General features: G+C 36.9%; 1 protein-coding gene across 1 annotated transcript; it reads right to left on the bottom strand.

Moving 5' to 3' along the window:
- Positions 1-822: 822 nt before the first annotated feature.
- On the bottom strand, positions 823-18375 carry LOC121429658 (neutral cholesterol ester hydrolase 1-like). The gene is made up of 5 exons (XM_041626804.1): positions 18211-18375; positions 18006-18174; positions 16061-16292; positions 15430-15493; positions 823-4573 (listed from the first exon to the last, which is right to left on the bottom strand). The coding sequence occupies exons 2-5, from the start codon at positions 18150-18152 to the stop codon at positions 3784-3786; spliced, it is 1233 nt and encodes a 410-aa protein (XP_041482738.1). The 5' UTR covers positions 18153-18174; positions 18211-18375; the 3' UTR covers positions 823-3783.
- Between the last annotated feature and the right edge of the window lie 4765 nt (positions 18376-23140).

The raw sequence follows: 23140 nt of genomic DNA, 5'->3' as shown, positions 1-23140 counted from the left end.
GGGGTAGGTCCATGTGTTATTGGATTCTGTTTAAACTCATTTTGAGGTCATTACCACAACTGGTACAATGTATTTATCTTGAATATCATATTTCATTCCTGATTCCTGGTATCAAGGAGACACTTAATACTTGTCAATGAGGGGTTAGAGAACAACTCTAGATTGCTATAATAGATTCAGCTTCAGAGCAAAAGTGTGGCAAAGGTATCGCTCTACAAATTTGTGTGAACAGATCAAAGTCTATGTTTACACTGTCAAGAGATAGGTGCTATCAGTAGGAGAGTGCATACGCAAACACTTCCACGTGAGATATGAGGAAGATATGAGTTATTTCCACACTGAAACACATACGTGTAGTGAAAAGCAGTGATGAAATGAGTGACCTGCAAAATGATGACATCAAATTATGAAGATGTCAATTTGTACACACTTGAACTGATTGCAAACATCAATAATGGAGAAAAAAATCTTATCACAGTGATAAATGCCTACAGTACCTGTAAATCATTCACATTTTCATCATATTTGGCAGATTTTTCCTACTCTCATATTGTTTGTATGAGAATATTCCATGGACATGCAAATCGGAAGGTCAAGGGATCAAATCCCACCACATTGCAAGCATGTCATGGCAAGATCAAATTAAATCACATGTACACAGTTTGCCACTCTCCAATGTACATGTATGGCACTGTGGAAAAGACAAAGGACTTTGTTTGGCAAGGAAAGTGCCCCAGTGCTCTGCTGGAATACTCCCCAGTGAGTGGATAATGTGCATAATGGCGTGGTAGAAACAAGCAGACTCTGGCAAGGCAATTTATCTGTATTAACCTCTCTCAACCCAGGTGTTTCATATACCTGGTAGGGTAGAAACGCCAGTGGGGTTTGCTTGGCAAGGATAGTGTCACAACACTACACTGTCTGGAATACTCCCCAGAGAGTGGAGAGTGTGCATAATATTGTGGTTCAATCAGGCATGCTCTGGCAAGACAAAATACATGTATTATATACGTTTGCCTCCCTCCACCTAGCTCATGTTATGTGTGGAGTGGTACCTGGTACATGTATGTTAAAAACACCTCTAGGGGTTTGCTTGGCAATGATACATGTTTGCCTCTCTCCACCCAGGTGTTTTATATGTTTAAGACCTGGTACTACATGTGGGTTAAGTCAGCAAGGAAAAGGCCATACAGTCAAGCTGTAACACTCCCCAGAGAGTGGACAATGTGCATCTACTGATATACATATACAGTGCTTTGTCACATCACTGACAGATCAATCATGGTGTAAAACAAATAAACAAGATTTGTTACTACATGTAAGTTCTTTTCCAAAATGTTTTTTGTGCGCTTTCATAACAGGCAGATATTGTAAACTATGATAATTGCAAGTAATGATTTGATCAAAGCATTCGATCATGCAAATTATCCTACAATTAATGACCAAGCTTTGTGTACCAAGTCCAGGTCAACAGTTTGGGCACCTGACTACACAAACATGCATTATTGATTCATTTCATTCCACATAGATGCATTATTGATTAATTCTATTCATACAATACACAACACACCTTTTTAGCATGATACATGTAGTCCATTTTGATGTGCAGATTGTGACATACATGTATCAGCAGAACCCAATACTAATAAATGCTATTTACTGTTTGTACATGTACATACATGTATGTAGACTTTACATATTTGTAATGAGATCATACAATTCACTGAAGATGAGCAATTTAGACTCCTTTTTCATGAAGTTATCAATAATAGCCCAGTGTGAACCAGCAATATACAGTTGTAGCAAAAGGCATATCCCTCGGTCAAGCAAGAATTCTCAACTTGTGCTGAATATGGATCTGTCTGTTCATACACTGTTTTTTATTACCCCCCATAGATCTAACCTTCACTTGCTCGTAGAGAGAGTGACTTTATCTTGACATTTTGACACATCATTCAGACATTGTAAATTTTACATCCCTAGCAACAAAATTACCCAAAATATAATAACTTCCTCAAACAGGGTTCAGGTATTGTACAATATTTTCAAGTGCAATTTGGATTTTTTTCAATGGGACAATTGCTGATTGTTGAAAAACTATTTAGGTCTCTCACTTCAAGGGTTACTTATGTATTTTGCACACGCAATTATGCAGTAAATGCAAATATCAGAAATCTGCCACTCTCATTTTTAGAATATCAAATTTCTGAATATCTTTAAATTTATTGTTTGTGGCAGATCTTGGGGCGAATCTGGGGGGAAAAAAGATGGTCATCAAAAAGCATTCCATTTGGAGAATTTTGATAGTGATTTCGGAGAGGGTGAAGTCAACCATGAGGGTGAAATCGGGAATCCCTCAAGTCCATGTATTTCCTACATGTACACTGTCTTCAAAATGTTTAGTAACAAGGCCTTATCCGTACATATAAATCAACACAACATCTCTTTGGACTAGAAGAATATAACAATTTACAATTTCTCAAACATGATTAAATCACCAGTAGTTCCCAAAACTCCCTATATTTCAGAGTATACATACATATACAGTACATGGCACTAAACATGTACACCAGCCTTTCAAACCCAATCGAAGACAAGAAGACAACAATAACAAGAATTAATACTTCTGATGGAAAATCAAACAACATTCTATACATTTTTTGCATATTGTATATATGCACTGGACCATTTTTCGTCCTTGAAGGCCCAGGCTTTCAAGTCAGTCTGGCTGGCTTTTTTTAAATATGAAAAGACCGAATTGATCAGGAAAACTATTCAAAATCCTTTGAATATTGAACAGCTCTGCAGCCGATCAAATTCTGTAATAAAGCCTGCTATAAAACATGTGGTAAATGTTAGTTAGTAAATGTATAATCTGTAATTTACAATCAAGAGTCAATCATGATGCTGGGACAAAGACTATAAGAGATTGCATTGAAAAGCAAGGTGTATTGAATATTTCATTTTCATAAAAACAGTAAATTAGACCACAGAATCATTTTGCTTCATAAATAAATCATTCGTAAAGCCAATAAATATTTTAGAACAATATTTGTAAGATATACATGTACATACAGGATACATGTAAAAAAAGCCATCTGAATTTTCTAATTATCTACATGTGTGGCACTATTCATCATTGGTTAACCCATGGCTTACTGGAACCCGATGATCACTCTATGGAATGGCAGAATTCACTCAGTAGTCAAAAGGTTAAAAGGGAAAAGGGCATTCAACTTCATTTTGTGATCTGTACCAATCACGGACCTACCACAGATCTGCGATTTGAATTTTAGAAAATGAGACTATTGAAAGATTGGGAATTCAATTTTCTATGTTTCTTATTAATGTCAGATACAAAGCAACCACTAAATACCTAAACCCCTTTTTCCATTAATTATTGAATAATTGTAGATTGTGTTGTGGGGTTGTTGTTTTTTTACACACTGAATGTAGCAGTAAATCACCACCAAAGGAAAAGACAGGTGCTACTGATAGTAAACAAAAATTGATGGCAAGAGATTATTTGGAAAACAATTATGTGCGCTGGCAAATATTCTTAGATACATGTGCACTGTATACCACAACATATATGGCCACTTGCTCGCAGAAAACATACACAATTAACATGTATGTACAACCCTTTTTTGAGGATGGTTTTCACTTTACAGTATGCTGCAACTGGTTTTAAAGCTTTCATATACATGTAATTTAATAATTTATACTTGTATCCATGTTGCAAGATGGCGAATAAAGGTGACTAGAAATAAGATGGATTCTGACTCAAAGATGCTTCTTTGCATAGGCAAGACCATCTTCGAGCATCTTTCGGCCATTCTTGAAGTTAATCCAGCCTTGCCAGAGGACACCGTGAAAGCATCCGTTATAATTCACCCATTCCACGTGATTCCCGGCTTGTTCCAAACGCTTTGCGTACATGATCCCATCGTCGCGGATGCAATCGAACCCACAGGTTGCGATGAAACTGTCCGGCATTCCGCGGAGGTCGTCCCGCATGAGGGGATCGTGCCTCGGATCCATGTACACATCCTTCAGCTTCTCCCACAGTGCATCGCTGCCCGTGTTGTTGGGCGGCGGCTTGTAAAAGTCCGGGATAAGCTCTTTCGGGACCAGGCTATGATTAATGTTTCTCTGGTAGCGCTTCGTCTGCTTAAACGAGGGTGCTGTGTGATTATTGCTCATCACCTGACCCATGAACTCGAAGTCCGCCTTCCCAAAGTGGTACATGCTTCCCAACCACGCCAGCGTCTGATGCGTTAGCATCCCGTTGTTGCCGAAAAGCGCCGTACACTTCTGGTGGGAAGGCGTTTGGAAGTCGAACATCTGCGTCCCGGGGTAAAACAAGACCTGGACTTTTATGTTAGGCAGGTCCGGGTCGTCGTAAACCTGCTGGGCTATGACTGTTGCGAGGTAGCCCCCGGCGCTATCACCCGATACAGCCACCCGACTAGCATCGACTTTGAAATCGCTCGCATGAGTCAATAAATATCTGGTTGCTATCATTGAGTCTTCGATCTGAGCAGGGAACTGATGTTCGGGGATCTTTCGGTACCTGGAAAAGAAGTGGAGAAAAAAAATCATTTTAATTCTCGCAAGAACTACAAAAAAAAATATTCTTTTAAAGTACTCCACCGGACTGAAACAGAGTTCATCTTTTAATCCACACCTGACTTTAACGAGACTAAAATGCAAAATAAATATCATTGATTGATATTCAGTGATCAAATAAAAAACATTGACCGATGATCTTTTCACAAATTAGGACAAATGACTGGAATCCTAATGATTTTTCATTTACCCGGTATTTCCTATGGTGAATTTTAAACATTTCATAAATCTTTTTTTTTTTCACTGTGGAAGGCCTATGGTGTTGATGAAACATATGTGATGTGGAGGAGGCAGTGTGGGATTGTACTCTTTGCATTAAAGGGATACTCCAGGCTGAAGATAATCATTAAAGCAATTATTATACATTATTATTATGTAAAATTCAATGTCATCAATTTTTTGATGGTCACACTATGTACATTATGACATGCAGAAACGAATAAATAAATAAATAAAATAAATAGGATTCTGATGACTCAATATGTAGAAATAAATAAGAGACAAATTCATAAAGGGCTAAAATTTCATCAAAGTCAGATCAAAATAACAAACAAAAATATTGCTGTTTAAACTTTAGCAATATTTTGCGAAAACAGATCATGAATTTAAAGGTGGGCTGATGATGTTACATGTACATGTATGTCCCCACTTGCCTGTTATTACAGTATGTACATGAAATCATAATTATTTTCTTGTATGATACAGTTTGTTTCTTTTGTAACAAAATAAGTTGCAACGGTGAGTTAACAGACAAAATTTGAATAAATAAAATGTCATAAACATATGATAGAATACTTGTAAAAGATTGATCAGAGATACTACAATCACCATGCACAATGAAGACATTCATGTACTGTACACCTAAATTCTAACACTGTTCTATCAAAATAATGCAAAGCTTTAGAATGCATTATAACTTTGTCATTCCTTGTCTGATATTAATGAAATTTTCACGGTTTTGTTTGTCTGATTTTAATTTTTCTATTCAATTATATTATTTTCACTTTTCAGCCTGGAGTATCCCTTTAGATAAACAAACACAGCACTTCAGCACATACCCCTAAACAAGTTCTATCATTATTAATTCCTCGTCTTTTTTGTATACTTTTAAGTTAAAATTTAACCATCTTCTCAGCAATAAAACTCAATTACATTCCAACATGCTAATAACCAAACAAACACTACATGTACATAATGCAATGGAGAAAAATCTAGGGAGAAGTCCCTGTACATGTAGTACCATCAGTATTCTTTAATAAAATCACCATTTAATATAGGCTTACAGGCTACAGTATTTACGCAGAGAACAATGGATTCAGTGAACCAAATCTGTTGTTCTCGGCTGTAGTTGATTTGCATCCCTTTATTGAACAAACAAAAAAACAATAAAGGAAGATGGAAAACTTGTTGAGAATATTAAACTGTTAATCATCAAGTTGATTTGTTGGTCACTTTAAAGTAATTGTTTTATTTCTCATAAAACATATCATCTTTATTAAACATGACAAGCCAGACTGCTATTGTACACACTGAATTTTAGTTTACATGGTTAAAATAGTGAGTTTAAGAAAGCTGACTGGTAGTGCATAAGGGAAAAACTAAAGTTGCTAGCTGCATGTACGTGTACTCGGAACATCTTTGTGGAGATGATGTGGCAAAGTTCATACACGTACATGGTCATTTTCAAACGTGAGTGACACGACAATCGGAGAGGTTCAAGGGCTCATATCTTCAAACTTAAAGGTTATGAATCAATCATGACTACTACATTATATACAATGTAGGACTGGCATGGGCCACTACGAGTTTGATTTGAATTCAACAATTTGTTTAGTAGATATGATTAAAAAACGGTGCGTGAGTGACACGACAAATTTTGGACATGGGTTTCTGACCACTAACACATATGGTTGGATTCGTGCCCAAGTAGTTGTCATGAAGTACTGTGAGTACCAGTAAATGGACATAAATAGTGTACCTATCTAAATATAGTCAAAATCAATCAAACCTTCTTTATGGAAAATGGTACCCTCCTTTATACCGTGAGTGACACGACATCCAAAACGTGAGTGACACGACAAGTGCAAAAATACAACATTTATCTCAACATTGAAAGTATTTTTTGCATGATGTAGAAGAGTAAAATACCATTAACCAAAAAACAAGCTTGATTACATAATAACTGCTTTCTTTAAAGTTCATAATATGTCATCCTGATGTTTTATTCTTGGTTTATGGTCATATTTGCCCATTAACTCACATTCCCTATACCATACCACATTAGGTGGTTTCAGACCGCCTCGAAGTTCGCCAGTTCCAGGTATTCTCTGATCGGGAAATTTACCCCGATCAGAAAATACCAGGTATTTTGGTAATGTGAAAGCAAACTACGCGTAATTTCCCCGAAAGAAAATACCCGCTAAATAGTAGGTACTTGGCGAAATTACGAGAACTTTCGTGGGGATTTTTCCAAGGTCGCAGGTATTTTGGCGATGTGAAAGCAAATTACGGGAACTTTTATCCCAGCGTGTCGTTGGGCGCGGCGGCGTGGGTGGCTGCTGGGCAAGTGATTTTGAATCTCCCGCCTTGCCTGCTTATCAGACCACACTGCGCATGCTCGTAACTTCGGGAACTTATCCCGAAGGATGTGTTTCGGGGCGGTGTGAATGCAGGAATAATTAACGGGTATTTTTTAGCCTTAAAAAGTTCTCGTAATTTAACGGGGATTCTTGTGATTGAGGCGGTTTGAAACCGCCTATTGTCACACTAGGGCTTCTACCACTCTCCTCTTTAGAGGAGGGGGCACTTGAAGGAGGTGTTATGAGTTCTTGGCATTGACATCAACTCAAACATTCTTTTTGTGGCCTAATATCATTCAAAACTTTAACTCTTTCTCCCTATCTGTATATGAAAGTTTACGGGTTTATACAATTCAGCATCCACAACGGATGGAATAATTTTTCCTTGTAAGAAAGGTATTCTCAATAGTCACTCACATCATCTGGCATGGTCTGGTAGCCAATGATGTCATGTATGACTCCTCTTTCATGAAATATTGGATTACAATATTATCCTCCTTTAATATTTTAGGCATTGTCCAAATAGGACATGGCAGTTTCAATGTCTTTTTTGGTACCAAACCACAATCATGTTGCTGCACACTTCAGATGGACTATCAGCAAATCCTTGAGAAACTTGGGAATTCAACTCGACAAGCATAGGTTTTCTCCTGAACACTGCTTGTATGTGGACCCTCCCAAGGCAGTACATATAGGGCCGTCTGCACCATCCCGAGTTTTCAAATTAGCGCGCTATTTCTGATCCGGCAAATTATCCCGATCTGAAAAATCTCGAGATTGTTTGTAATGCAGACGCAATTATCGCGCTAGTTCGTAGGATTAATCTCGAGATTGCAATCCCAAGTCAACTCGGGTTTATTTGCAAAATAGCGCGCTATTTACGAATTATCGCGCTAATTCGTAGGTGCAGACGCACTCGGGTTTGGACTCGGGTTAATTTATTCATGACCTTCAGTCCATAATGCAATTCGCGTTCCATTTCCGCCTTGGTAAAACATAAACAGCGATTATACCGAACGCATGCGAAAGTCAACTTTATCATAGCGTTCATCAATTCCCCAAAGCCACGATGGTGTCAAGCCCCCCGTGAATGGATTTTGGGAGAGACCAGACCGATGGGGGAGGCGCTCATTATCGACGATGGTCATAGTCAATAACAATACTGACAGCATTGTCGTCTTATTCCTTCGCAAAATGTGAGCAAATAGCATTTCTTTCATGTCTTTCCTCCCCTCTCTCCCTCTCCCCCTCTGTCGTTGCCTCGGAGTCCGCCATCATATTAAACGAAGAATACTTCACTCGCTTATAATTATAGCGCGGCTGAGCTGAGAGGATTGTTGCATAACAACGGTCGAATTCGGCGAAAGAGTACATGGACGTGATTGCATATCGCGGGAAGTTATTCAAAAGCGCGGGCCGTTGAAACTCCAAGATCGAAAGTGCGCATGCTCGGAATATCGGGCTTGTTGCCTCGCTCGAGCAAGAATCGCTCTTCGTGCGATGGTGGAGACGGGGTTTCTTGAATCTCGAGATTAATCGCGAAGAGGGCTGATCGGGCTAAAATCTCGAGATTGAGCAAACTCGGGATGGTGCAGCACCGCCTATTGTAGGCACTGTACCAAAATTCAGAGCCATGCTTTTAGCTGGAATCTTGTAAGTGCCTTTTCATTGCTGATTATTTGATCATATACCATACCACAGGAATCCAGGGAAAGCCACTACCTGATTCTTGCAGTCTGCTACTATTACATAACAACTACAAGTCATTAGCCTTTCCAAAACTAAGCCCTTGGATGTCACACTAAAACAAATTCAGCATCCCAACCACATACCTCAATAGCTTTTTCCCCTCGAGGTCCAGCTCTGATCTTATCAGGGTTTCCCCCCCCAAAAAAAAAAAAAAAAAAAAAAAATGATCTACTGGTACATGGCAACCCATCAAAGTTGCTCAAATCAAAATGCGTTCTCAGTTGGGACTTGTTGGGACCTACATGAACATGCATCATTTTGTTGAATGAATATGTGTAAATGCAAATCTGCTCTGAACACACATCGGCCCGCTTACAGTAGTTTGCTGTTCAGACCCTACATGTAGTTAATCACTAGCGGTAGGAATGGTGGCCGAACAAAGAATGATTTTGAACTTGGCATGTACATGTAGCTGCTTCAAGCAATATCCAAAATGTTCTATCAAATTTTAGTACATTCTCACCTGAAATGTTTATGTTATCTTGCAAATTTGTTTATTTCATGTCCTGGAATACAAGCTTTATGGCAAATGAAAAGGTTGATTTAATCAATCAGAAGGAAAATAAAAATATTTTCTTTTCCAAATTTGAAAAAATGTTTGGTGTTCATGGTGATCTCTTATATCTCATGTACACTACTTTACCACTAAAATTTCTGCAAATTTCAAAAAAGGATCCCTGACTTTTCTAGCTATGAGTATAACAAAGAAATAACATTGCTCAAAAGAAAGGTGAACTTTCTGCTCATTTCTGTAAATGGAGACAGAGAATGTTCGAGTAATACCTAGGTATGACTTGAACCATCACCAACCCTTTATGCATTGTATGTCCATTGCTAAAGTATAGTGGTTTTTCTCTTGATACATGTACACCAAAATATGAATTAGGATCCAAGTCTTCACACCAATGGAAAATTGTCAGGATTTTTTAAACCAAGGCAACCACGGAGAGGAGAGAAAATAGATGAACTCAATGTCAAATTCAATATTTCCATAAAAAGGAGTAAAATTAGGAAGATGGAGGAAATTATTAGCCTAGAATAGGCCTAAATGATGTCAGGAACAACATTCTGACTGTATCCCTGGTAAAACGCTTCAAAAATTACTGGATATCCTTTTTTATACACAATATAATACCGTGAGGGACACAACATTTTGTGAGTGACACGACATTGTGAGTGACACGACACAACTTTAACAGTTAATTTTAGCTTTACCTTAACACATTGCACCAAGTTACTTTATATACAACAAGGTACAGATAAACTGTATTTGCTCCAGTACTGGGATAAATTAATTTTCAGAATACACAGCTCTAGAAAACTTTTTGCATTTAAAACGTGAGTGACACGACAACCAGTTTTGAAAACTTCGAAACCCAATTTTTTTCAGAAAAACACTTCACAGAATTTTTTTTTGCTATTTAGGAGTTAGATACAATACACAGCTTGTATCTTGCCAACAAATGCGCTTCTAATACAAATTTTATATTGTGATAGGCAATATGTGAATTTTAATGCAAAAATCAACATTTTGTAACATTTAATTTCCCTTGCATAAAATTCACTGTATCTCAAGACATAATTAATAATTTTATGTAAATGAAATGGAAAAATATACTTTAAGATGTCTAGTTTCAAAAAACATTGAAGCCTAATGATTTCTGGCAAGTTTTAATTTTCACCCCCATGTCCACTTTTGTTTGAAAATGACCACATGTTGGAACCTGACTACAGAAAATTTACGGTTCAATCCCCAGACAGCCATAACAAAAAAAAAACGCAAGGCAATTTGGGGAATGCAATTTTCTACACTTGTATCGCTTCATAATAGACCTTGTATTTTTCATACACTGTACGTCATTGCTGAACAAAATATGTTTGTTGTCGATTTTGTTGCTGCTGTTATTTTTGTGTTGTTTTTTTTAATGTAGCAGGTTAATCACAGGACAGTATACAAAAATACATGTAACAATTTCAAATCTTTCCTCTTAAATCAACCCATAACTGCTACAAATAAATCAAATTTGACAATCACAATGTAATATTCCCTGCATTTTTTGCTCCTTTATCCTTCATGGAAATAAACTACATGTACAGCTGTACATACCTAAAGGCATAATTGTTACCAATCAACATTCAACAGCTACTCTGTAAAATACTTTCCAATTGAGGTGGTATCAAGAGGCTACATGTACATTACCCCGGATAACACAAAACGACTTAAAATGCTTTTAAATGAATTTGGCAAACCAACCCCTTACAAAATTTTCAGAGACAACCTTTCTAAATTGGCAGTGACATCATCTTTCGTAATATACTACTCAAAAAATAACGTCCAATGGGAAAATCAGATTCCTCTGCGTACATAGTGTAAAGTTGTACACATCAATTCAGAGTGTAATCATGCTAATGAGTCCACATACGTCATGGTCTTATTTTTTTCTCAATGTTTGGTTTTTATCTAAAATGATTTTATCTACAGGCCTATAATTACTTTAATTACAAATTAACTTGATGATTAACAGTTTATTATACTTTCACCGAATGTTCCATCTTATTTGGTAGTTCAACTATATAACTGTAACATTATGTTAATCTGCCCTGCTTGCGTCAGTAATGTGACCATGTCCTGGGCTCTCTTTTATTCTGTAAATGTATATGTATTGTTGTCATTCTTACACTGTTCCTTTATTGCTTTTCGCACAATAAAGTGATGCAAAACAATGCTCAAACCCACACTCTACTTTACCCCTCAGAGCCCGTAACACAAAGCTTATGATCCTAAAAAACGCATCTCTAGGCCTACGATTGATTCCATTGACTACAATACACAATCATTTGTAAAAATCAAGCGTATGATTGATCACTAATAAACCATTTTTTTATGGGACCCAGGTGTTTCATTAAGCTGTTCGTACATGTATTAAGTTAAGAGCGACTTTAAGAATGACTGGTGGTCATTTCTTGTGGTAAATGGTATACCAAAATATTCATTGGCAATGGTTAGCGCGTAAGAAAGGATCACCAGTCGTGCTGGTGGTCATTTCTTGTGGTAAATGGTATACCAAAATATTCATTGGCGATGGTTTAGCGCGTAGAAAGGATCACCAGTTGTTCGTAAAGTCGCTCTTAACTTTATTACGAACAGATTTATGAAACGGCCCCCTGGAAACCATATACAGTGTACACGTATTATTCATTCTATTTATTGTCTTTATTCATAAACAGCAATATATAAACGTATACTAGGGCCTTCTGCACTGACGTATATTGTAGGGATTCATAGACGGAAGAAGTTCATCTAGACTTTTAGCTAATCTGTTTGTATTTTCAAACAGTACATTTTCATAGATGCACACAGATACAAGTATGTACAACATTTTTTTTTTCTTTAGGTAATCAGCAAATTGATGCAGCATTGTTGTACATTGATTGATTGCATTTATTGTTTTTCATTCCAAAATGTCTTATTCAATGTCTTACTACACAAACAAACTCCATACTACATGTAACTTTTGTACATGACATGCTTTTTTAATGTACATTGAATTGAATCTCTATTGATCAATAATAATATCCTGAATATGGACATTTGTAATGTGCTGGTATCCATCATAAAAGGATGCTCAAAGCACAGTATTAAAAGAGAAGATGAAAATAAATGGAAACCTAATTAAAAACAAATAAGAATTATTCGTGTAACAAGGTTTTTTTGAGAATTCTTTCAAAGATGTGAGACAAGAAATACTGCCGATATGTTTTAGGGAATTTATTCAATAGCAATGGCAAAGCTTATTGAAATGATCGATTCCCCATGAATACTGAGATTGTGAGCACAGAAGTAAGGAAAAGCTACATGTAGCAGACCTGAGGAACTTTAAGGAGATTTTTTTATTAGGAAGTCCCTCCCCCCCCCCTTATTTTTTTTTCTGTACACTAATGCAGTTGCAGACAACATGTATCAACCTGACCCACATATATTTTACTGTTTTGATGAACCATCCCAACAGGATACAGAAGATATTTGAGATGAATGTGCTCTGCTTTCGATCGGTTTGGCTGGCGGGTTTCCAGTGATGAGTGATGGCTGAACGTAAGGTCTCGATAGCACAACCCACAATAGTATAGGAAAAGTGAGTAAAACTGCAATCAGTCTCAATAATGAACCCATGCAACTACATTTACAGGGTACATAATGTACTTCTGGATACTTAATAATTCCTGAACACGAAGTTTTAGTTTTCATCAATTATATTTTGACCTCACAGGGATACCGGTGTGTTGGCTCAGTTGGTAGAGCATCCGTCTCACAACCGGGAGGTCGGGGGTTCAAACCCCGGCCGCGTCAGACCAAAAGACGTTAAAAGATGGGAGTTGCTGCTACCCTGTTTGGCGTTCAACGATTTAAGGGATAGAGCCTCGTCGATCTGGCGCTGCACAGCGGCTGCCGGGCCCACGATCAATTGGGCAAAGCAAATTTTCGGAGTATTTCATTTCATGTCTATTTCGAACAATAAAATATGGATGGATGGATGGATACTTTGTGCAAACATGGCACATACAAATACTCAAAGGGGGGTCAGCAGTACTAATGGTTCACTGCCCCTAAAAAAGAACAATACCCGTAGGCAATATACAATAAGCCTGTTTTACAGCGTTAACTATAAAATATATCCAGATTTATGGATGTATCTTTTTATGGGGAACCTAGCAACAATGTATCGCTTTAAACCTATTCAATGTAAACATGGAAAATCCAATTTACATACATTACATTTTACATAGACTGCGCTTGCACTATGTCTGGTAAACATATGGCAAGCTTTCAGGATGTCAATCTCAGGCATTTTAAAAGCATGCATCATGTCTATGTAGTAGTAAGCAGGTTTCATGTCGTGTACATGTAGAACGACAATTTACCAACATAATATGACACTGCTCTGACTGAGAGCAAATTATATTTAATTACAAATTATTACATTTTATTACTCTTTGCCATGAATCTTAGGGACCGTATTATTGCTGGCATTCTTTGTTGTTCCGCTGTACGATCTTGGAAGATTTTTGCCCAAACTCTTTGACAGAGTTGAAAAGGGGGAGGAGCCAAAATTGTCGAAACGCGGTAGAACAAATCTGATGCGCTTCATTCCTCCGCTGCGCCCTGAGATGACGTTGAAGCTTCTTTAAAATGGGAAGATTGCAGAGATATGCTGTATGACTCCCACAATAACTGAACAGTGGCAAATCATTCTCAAGCTTTTCTTTGCGTTTTGATCATTCGAACACAGCTTTAGACTCACAGGCCCATATTCGAATCCCACTGCGGTCTAGCGTCCTTTGGCAAGGCGTTAATCCACAATTTGCCACTCTCGACCCAGGTGCTAAATGGGTACCCGGTAGGATGCGAAAGATATTGTATGTTTGATTTTGCCAGCGCCATAATGAGGCTGCCATGAATGCAAGGAATGCTCCCCAGGGAGTGGAAATTGTGCACTTTTCGTGCGGGATTGAAATGAATCCAATGACCAGGGTAATAATATGCTGTAACGCGCTTTGGGCCATTCTGGGAAAAGCGCTTTATAAAAATTGGGTATTATTATTATTCCAAACTCTGATTAATTTGAAGTTAACTCAGGTTTAAAGCTGCAGTTTGTACAAGTACATGTATATGGGCAGCCAAATACATGTACACTCTATCTTGAACAGTAGGGACTCAGTTCATCAGCATATTTGGCACTTAGGTGGAATGTTAGTAAATATCTCAGAATGAAAACTGAAACAATTCTTTTTAATCATTGAATCTCTAGGAAATGACACAGCAAACACATAAAATGTATTGTAAAAAAATTCTAATATTTTCAGTTTCCCATCAGACCTAGACTATGGCTAACCAAACTTCAGAATATACAAATAGCGAATAGGCATGAGTGCGATGGTGCAAGATTTCACACGAGGTAAAAGAAAGATGCTGTATTCAACGAGGCGTTAGCCGGGTTGAATAGAGCTTCTCCTTTTTCACAGAATGTGAAATTTTGCACGAATAGGAATATTCGCTATTTTGTGTTGTACAACGCCTCGGAATATAGCAAAAATATAAAAAACAAGAGTTTTTCCTGCAGTAATCTATGAAAAGAAAACAAAAATATTGAAAGCAAAAAACAAAATCTCACAAGCACACATGATCTTGGGCAGCATTGCGCATTAATAGCCAGCAGTTTATTGCACCTTCATTTAAAGCGCAATGAATTAAATCGTATAGTGGCATCACCTCCTAAAGCCGTGCAACGGTACATTTTGGATGGTACGTCTTGTGTGCAACGGTACGAATGTTTGACATTCAGCCTCCCATTTGCTTGCGTACAACAAGCTACATGTACAAAAATAGGCGTAGGCGTACAATATTGGACATCAAATGATAATCCCTTTGACTATCTCAGATAAATGACATGTATCATTCACTATTTCAACTTACTCAACTGACACCAAGACAATGTCTAACTTCTCCGCCATCTGCCGAGTAAGACGATCATACACATCTATTGGTGTGGTGAGAGAATAAAAGAAAAAATTATAAGAATAATAATAGTCATGGCAGTAAATATTCAACATGAAAAATCTTAACAAGAAATTACTTAACTTCTAGATTAATCAATAATATATTTCTAAACATATTTTGTTTTATTTTCAAGAAGCCTCTGTACTTGTTTGAAAAAATAAAATTTTGCACCATTAGAGACTATAGAACAGAGATGATGTACCGGTACAATTTATAAATAAGCTACTTTTAATCAGTTTTGATGATAATTTGACTATACAAAAACCAGAAGATTTATTACTGAAAACATTGAATATGGTATTCCTTTTCTGATCCTAGGCAAACATAGATCATACACATATTCTAATTTGATATTTACATGTAACTGTGAAAAAGTTATTATTTTAATAAATGCATGTGGCTAACAAATACTTGGTAATAGAATGCAAACTTGTTACATTCTCATCATTGTAGTTTATACCATAACCATATTAGGCCTAGATTACATTTTATTGACTTAGTCCACATGTAGGTCACAATCACTTCATAAGAAACTTCAAATACTTACCAATATTGGCTAAAGCCAAACCACCACCGTGCATGAAAACCATGGCTGGGGTAGCCTCCTCCTTTCTCTCAATCGGCTCGTACACCCGAACTTTGACCCCATCAAAGTTCATGACCTTTGACCTTATGTTTGATCCTGGGATGAGCTCCTTTGGTCTGTGTTTTCTGTACATCCCTCGGTATGTATCCATAAATGTCTGGTTTCTGCTCGCAATCCGGTACTTGACAAAAGCCTGGAATTTTTTTTAAGTGTATTGATAATAGAATTAGGATAATGACAATGATAGTAATTTAACTAATGGAATAGGACGTCAAAAGGCCAAAGAAGAGGGCAAGAAGAATCAGAAACACAACAAGAAATAATATACATGTAAGTGTACATCTGATACAACCAATAACACACTATAATAATGACCACACATACATTAGGACCTATTTAAGTGCTGAAAACCAGACCTACCACCATTAGATCAAAAGTAATGTCAGAAATTGATGATGATGACGATGATGATGATGGTGACGATGACGATGATGGTGACGATGATGATGATGATGGTGATGAATGATGATGGTGATGATGATGATGACGATGATGATGACAATGATGATACTGGTGATGGTGGTGGTGATGATGATGATAATGATGATGATGATGGTGACAATGATGATGATGATGGTGACAATAATGATAATGATGGTGAAGACGATGATGATGATGATGATAATGCTGGTTATGGTGATGATGATGATCATCATCATCATGATCATAATTATCTGACGATGTGATATTCAGACATCCCACTAATCACATCATCATCAACATCACTATCATCTACATGGACATCACTATCACAATGTCATCATCCAAATTCTTGACATCGATTTTGTCATCATCATTATTTTTACTATTATCAATACCAATGTTAACATCATTATCATCATCATCATCATCATCACCATCATCCCCATCATCATCAATCAATATCATCAGGGTGCTACATAAATTTTTCGAAGCACTTGCCCTGTCGGCCAAGTAAATTTTCAAATAGTTAAAATATAGGCCTACTTGCCCGACAACCTATTTCACTTGCCCAAAAAAATCCTTGAAAAAAAGTTCTACCTGTTCAAAAGAAAATATTGCAGTTTTCTCTCTTTTGACATGAATTGATGTTGTTCTTGCATTTATTAATTTTGCTTGCCCAAGTCAGGCAAGTAGTTTTGGTCTTTACTTCAAAACACTTGCCCAACTCTTTTACTTGCCCCGGGCAATCGGGCAAGTGCTTAAGTAGCACCCTGATCATATTCATCAATTATCATCATCATCATCATTCATCATCAATCACCAACCATCATCATTCATCACACCAATCACCATAGTTATCATTGTTACCAACATCATCATTTATACCACAATATCACAATTAACACCACCGGCACTACACTAGATGAAGGAGTTTAATTCATTGTGATTGGACCCCCATCCTTACATCACACCAACATCAATTACCATTAGCGTCCAGACCTAGGATAAATTAATGTTACTGGCAGTAATAATACCAGTTTAGCCATGAATTACTAGGAGCATAAATCATTAATTTTTAATATACCGGTATATATGTGATATTGTATATATGTGAGCCAACCCAAATCCTGCACCTTGTCACCTCCATTGGCACATGACATTATCGACATCCCAGTATAGCTTCCAAGGAGCTGCGTTTTGGGATTATTGCGACAAGTAACAAGTAACCTCCACAACAACACTCCATTGGCATTAGCCCACCAGCCAACATGACACTAGTCACTAGACTGTAGACAATGTCATCTAACGTCATTGACACCAATATTTACAAACATGAACATCACCTGATCATGTCATAATTAACAGTAAATACGTTACATTTCGTCATGCCTCATGGACATCTTTATTTTTTCTTAGTTCTTACCAAAACTCGTGTAATTTTCGCCACACCAAGAACCAGACGGTATTTCCATGGTTCTGCGAGGCCCTTCGGAACAGGAGGGTGGAAGAGATAGCCAGAAAGAGCTCCTAAAATAAGGACACCGATGATAACATAGCGAGAGACACCCATCTTATTCTTATTTCAATTTCAAGTTTCAACCGTGAGTCGAGTCTGGAACAACGGTGTGCCAAGACGAGACCATGCAGTGCTGCGGCTGCTGGGCCGGTGGTTTTGCCTGGCGATGGCTGTAGAGTGTAGTGTACCGGTAATGTAATGCGGTGCCGCGGGTTTTGCTTTCGGTCTCGATGATAACTTGTGTTTATGCGTGTACGATGTTGATGAATGCAAGCTATACTAGGGCCTATTATGTACTCAACGTACCGGTGTGTGTCCCCAATGTTTATCAAACACGAGGTAATTTATGAATAGACTTGACAGTCTGCCAGACGTCGACGTCAAGATCACGATCGCTGAAACTAGCTAGCTCGCTCGGGGAAAAAGTAAACAAATATTGTCGTAGATGGCGATCTTTGATTTTTCAATTCCTGAAACATTTATCGAACTCTGTTGTTACTTGCTACTTCCCGTCTTGTTAGGTGGCTTGGGATCGAAAGATAAAGGTGTACCAAAAGGGTACTTAGCCGCCCTCAAAAAAGCCCCTCATCCACTCTAGGTCTCTCTGGAATGAGGCAACGATAAACTTAGTACTGGATAAACCACATACCTTGGATTGGATAAGCAGAAATTGGTACTGAATGTTCATTATTTCTTACACTGATAACGAATCCTGGAACTAAGAAAAATATGATTGTCAGAATTACTAGATATCTATGATCAATCAATCACTGAATGTGGTACACTTATAATTCGATTTGCCCACATAATCACAACCATCGTAAGGCATTGTGAAAGACAAAAATGATGCCCCCTAAAGTGCAAAGCATTTGTTACAGTGGGACACGGGTGAAAACCTCGACATGTTTTTTTTTTTCAAGTTAAAAGGGGGCATCATCATCCCTGAACGTATACAGTCCACCATTTGGTGTATCATCGTACTTTTACAGGGTAAATAAAAGAGGTTGAAAATGGGGGAAACAATAAGAGTATAAAACAGCTGGGTATAGGCCTATCGTAAGTCAATATCACCGCTTTTGAGAGAGAAAAAAGTCACAAAAGTCTTCCCCCCCCCCCCTCCAATTACCACATTTGAAACACCCTACCAAGGCGCCTAGCTGGGGACAGAATCGTGTTCTTCTATTATAATACGTGATTGCACAGATATTCTTCAAAATTTCATATGACTTACTTTGGACTTCGTGGCAATTAAGAACTCTCGTCGATGCAAAATTCGCAAGAGAGAGTTCTAACAAGGCTGGAAGATTTTCGATAGGGGCGTATTTCGAGTCTATAGGATTCGAGAGGTGCACTTTGGGCGTTGCAATAAATTTAAAGGACAAGTTCACCCCAACATAAACTTGATTTGAATAAAAAGAGAAAAATTCAACAAGCATAACACTGAAAATTTCATCAGAATCGGATGTAAAACAAGAAAGTTATGGCATTTTAAAGTTTCGCTTTATTTCACAAAACAGTTATATATGCACATCTAGGTCGGTATGCAAATGAGGAACTGATGACATCACTCACTATTTCTTGTGTATTTTATTATATGAAATATGGAATATTTGATTTTCTCGTCATGTGAAATGAAGTTTCATTCCTCCCTGAACACGTGGAATTCCATTATTTTAAAATTTTGTGCTTCAGGCAAGGAGGTCCTAATCGTCAAATTTGAAAAAAATAAAATATTGTATAATTCAAACAATAAAAAGCAAAAGAAATAGTGAGTGAGTGACATCATCGACACTCTCATTTGGATGTAGCTGGCTCGTTCATATAATTACATTTTGTTAAAAATAAGTGAATCTTTGAAATGTCATAGCTTTCTTATTTTACATCCGATTTTGATGAAATTTTCAGCATTGTGCTTGTCTGATTTTTCTCTATTGATTCAAATCAACATTTTTTGGAGGTGGACTTGACCTTTAATGGGGTGATAAGGTGTAATACCATGTTCGTTGCAGCGCCCCCACGTTTTGCAGGAGGTTTTCCGCAGTGGTGTAAAGTAATAATCCAAATATTTGAGGGGTACAACATGGTCGTAAACTATCATGGGCTACATTTCTACAACTTAGTCGCAAACACAGGCATATATTAATATCTTGACAAAGTAAATTGTGATAGATTTTACCATATTTCATCCTTTTCATTATTTCACTTTCCTTCTTTTTTTTTTTAATTTGTCATGGAAATTTTGGGAGGCAAGTGCTCCGAGATCCCCGCCTCATTTATATGCCTTTGCGAACATTAACAATGTAAGGAACGAAACAAGCAAATTGAGTAAGTCAATCAGATGTTTATTTTCCGAAAATGAAAAGGGTTCGTTTATCAGAATATTGTGGCATCCAACAAATATTTGCTCATCTGACCGTGGATAAAATAAGCCCCGTTATTCCAAACGATCGATCGATCTTCCGAAAATAAAAGAAGTAACAGTAATACAATGAGCAAAAAATAACTATCACGATTTTTTTTCTACTTTTCGGATTATTTTGGAATAACGAACTCGTTTTCGGTCAGATGAATGACATATTTTAATATGTCATTAATTCGTGTTTTTGATTAACCACATTTTGGAATACCGAGCTGTAACATTGAAAGACGGCTCTCAGTTCGGAGAGGTCGAGAAAATCACACTTCTTGTATTAAAGTGATGGTCCGGGCTGAAAAAATATATATTTAAATAAATAGAGTAAAATTCACAGAGCAAAAATGCTGAAAATTTCATCAGAATCTGACAATAAATAACGAAGTTATTGAATCTTGAAGTTTATCTATATTTTGTGAAAACAGTATATGCACATCGTCATGAATATTCATTAGGTGGCTGATGATGTCACATGCCCACTTTCCTTTGCTCTTACGTTAGTACATGAAATCATAAATGTTTCATTTTTTCATACATGTGTAAATAATGTGTATCCATTATGATGAAATAAGTTGCGGCAAACTAATGCGCTTAATCAGTTGTCAATCCAATTGTTTTAGTTCTTGGTAGAAAATTTTGAATAAACCTAATTTCATATAATAAATACAAAAGAACAAGTGGGTATACATGGTATATGACATCATCAGCCCACCTAATGAATATTCATAAAGATATGCCTATAACTGTTTCATCAGAATAATGCAAATCTTTAAAATTCAATAATTTTGTTATCCGATTTTGATCAAATTTTTCAGCATTTTCCTCCGTAAATTTTGCTCTGTTTATCGAGATATGCATATTCCAGCCTGGACCATTCCCTTTAAAGCTTATTAGGTTTTCTTGTTCGATATCCCCCTCCCCCTATTTTGTTCATGAAGTTCACTTCTGGTAGGCATGGCATTCAGAGATCTAGATCATGACTTGTTGAGTACCCCTCTCTTCCTCCCTGCCTTCAACATCCCCTCTCTCTCTCTCTCTCTCTCTCTCTCTCTCTCTCTCTCCCTCTCTCTCTCCCTCCATCTCTCCTCTCTTTTCTTCCTCTCTCCCCCTCCTGTCTTTCTGTTCTCTCTCGCTGTCTCTCCTCATTGCACGGTAGTCTGTCTTTTCTCTCCCAATTCCTTTCTAGACCTCTATTAGATTCAAGCTCCTAGCTATGCGTGTTTCAGCAAAAAATATATATATATAATTTTTATTTGAAATAGAATATGCTATGTATTTCTATCATAATGAATTATGATGAAAAATGTTTACAGATTATGTTGAATAATATTTAGACTTGCATACCTTCGTTATTAAAATATCAAAATAATATCTCTCTCTCTCTTATTACATCTCTCATTATCTTTGTGTCTCTGTCTCTGTCTTAATCTTTCTTTTTCTTTATTTTTCTCTCTTCCTTTTTAATTTTAGGAACAGACCTATGTTACTGAAGTTATTAGTCCAAATCAATCGTAACAATAATCTAAACCAGGGAATTGTTCATGTCGTTCGTGATCCATGCATGATAGGCCTATAAGGGTTGAGATCAATAAACAAAAATACAATCGTTTAATCGATGGCAAATTTAAAGGGGTCCTCCGGACTGAACATACATTAAAAAATAGAATAAAATTCACCTAGCAGAACTTAATCAAAATGGTCATTGAATATGTATAGCGATATTTTGTGGAAATATATAGATAGTTATATACACGTCCTCATGAATATTCATAAATTGGGCTGATGATTTCATTTCTCTACTTTCCTTCTATCATGCTATCACGTGAAATTATATATTTTCATTTATTATGAATTATGTCTCCCTTGTAGTAGAACAAGGTGCAGTATATCCAATGCATTAAATCAATTGTCAATCCAAGTATTTTATTATTGGAGGACAAAATTTGAATATGCATAATTCCATATAATTAAAAAAAAATGAGTTGGGATATGACATCATCAGCTGACTCATTGCATAATCATGCATGTGTTATAAGGACCTGCTTACAACAATTCTATCGAAATAATGAAAAGCTTTGAAATATCACAACTTTGTTCTTCCTTGTCCGATTTTGATGCTATTTTCTGTTTTTCTGGGGGGCGTTTCCTTTAATCTTTTCAAATCATATTATTTTTAGCCTGGGGTACCCTCCATTAAACAACGCCCTGTAATACCGATATTAGAGCTTGGTAAATGGTATCAAACTACAAATAAAACCACTGCAGAATAAATAGGAACGATTTGCAAGTATAGTAGTTATATATATGTTTATTATCAAATACATATACAAAAAACATTTCCTTTTGTAAATTCAAAGCATAGGAATTTACTTTTTGGCTCTCTGAACGAGATCTGGGCCACGTATAACACCAATGTATGTAATCAATCCTAAAATGACATTGGCCAATCAAGATCATGGTTGCATGAGCATGCTGTTCATACCATCCACTATCGACCAATCATAATCGTTGTTTGAAAATTTGCAGCTGATTTCAAATCTGTGTGTAACCGCAGAGCCCTGGGGAGCGTTTCATCAACAATTTTGTTGCACAAGTTGTCAGATCTGACATCTTTCCTTGATTCTGATTG

This window comes from Lytechinus variegatus, chromosome 16 (assembly GCF_018143015.1).
Source record: "Lytechinus variegatus isolate NC3 chromosome 16, Lvar_3.0, whole genome shotgun sequence".
NCBI classification, from domain to species: Eukaryota; Metazoa; Echinodermata; class Echinoidea; order Temnopleuroida; family Toxopneustidae; genus Lytechinus; species Lytechinus variegatus.
Note: the sequence above shows the minus strand (reverse complement) of the source record. Positions and strands in the feature narration are given on the sequence as shown.

Bases quoted from the DNA above. Each gene is read 5' to 3' on its own strand.
- LOC121429658 (XM_041626804.1), bottom strand. From the start codon at position 18,152: ATGGGTGTCTCTCGCTATGTTATCATCGGTGTCCTTATTTTAGGAGCT. The intron at 15,494-16,060 runs GTAAGTATTTGA...CCACACCAATAG, and splicing joins TTTGGCTTTAGCCAATATTG to ATGTGTATGATCGTCTTACT. The intron at 4,574-15,429 runs GTAAGTTGAAAT...CTTCTTTTCCAG, and splicing joins ATTGTCTTGGTGTCAGTTGA to GTACCGAAAGATCCCCGAAC.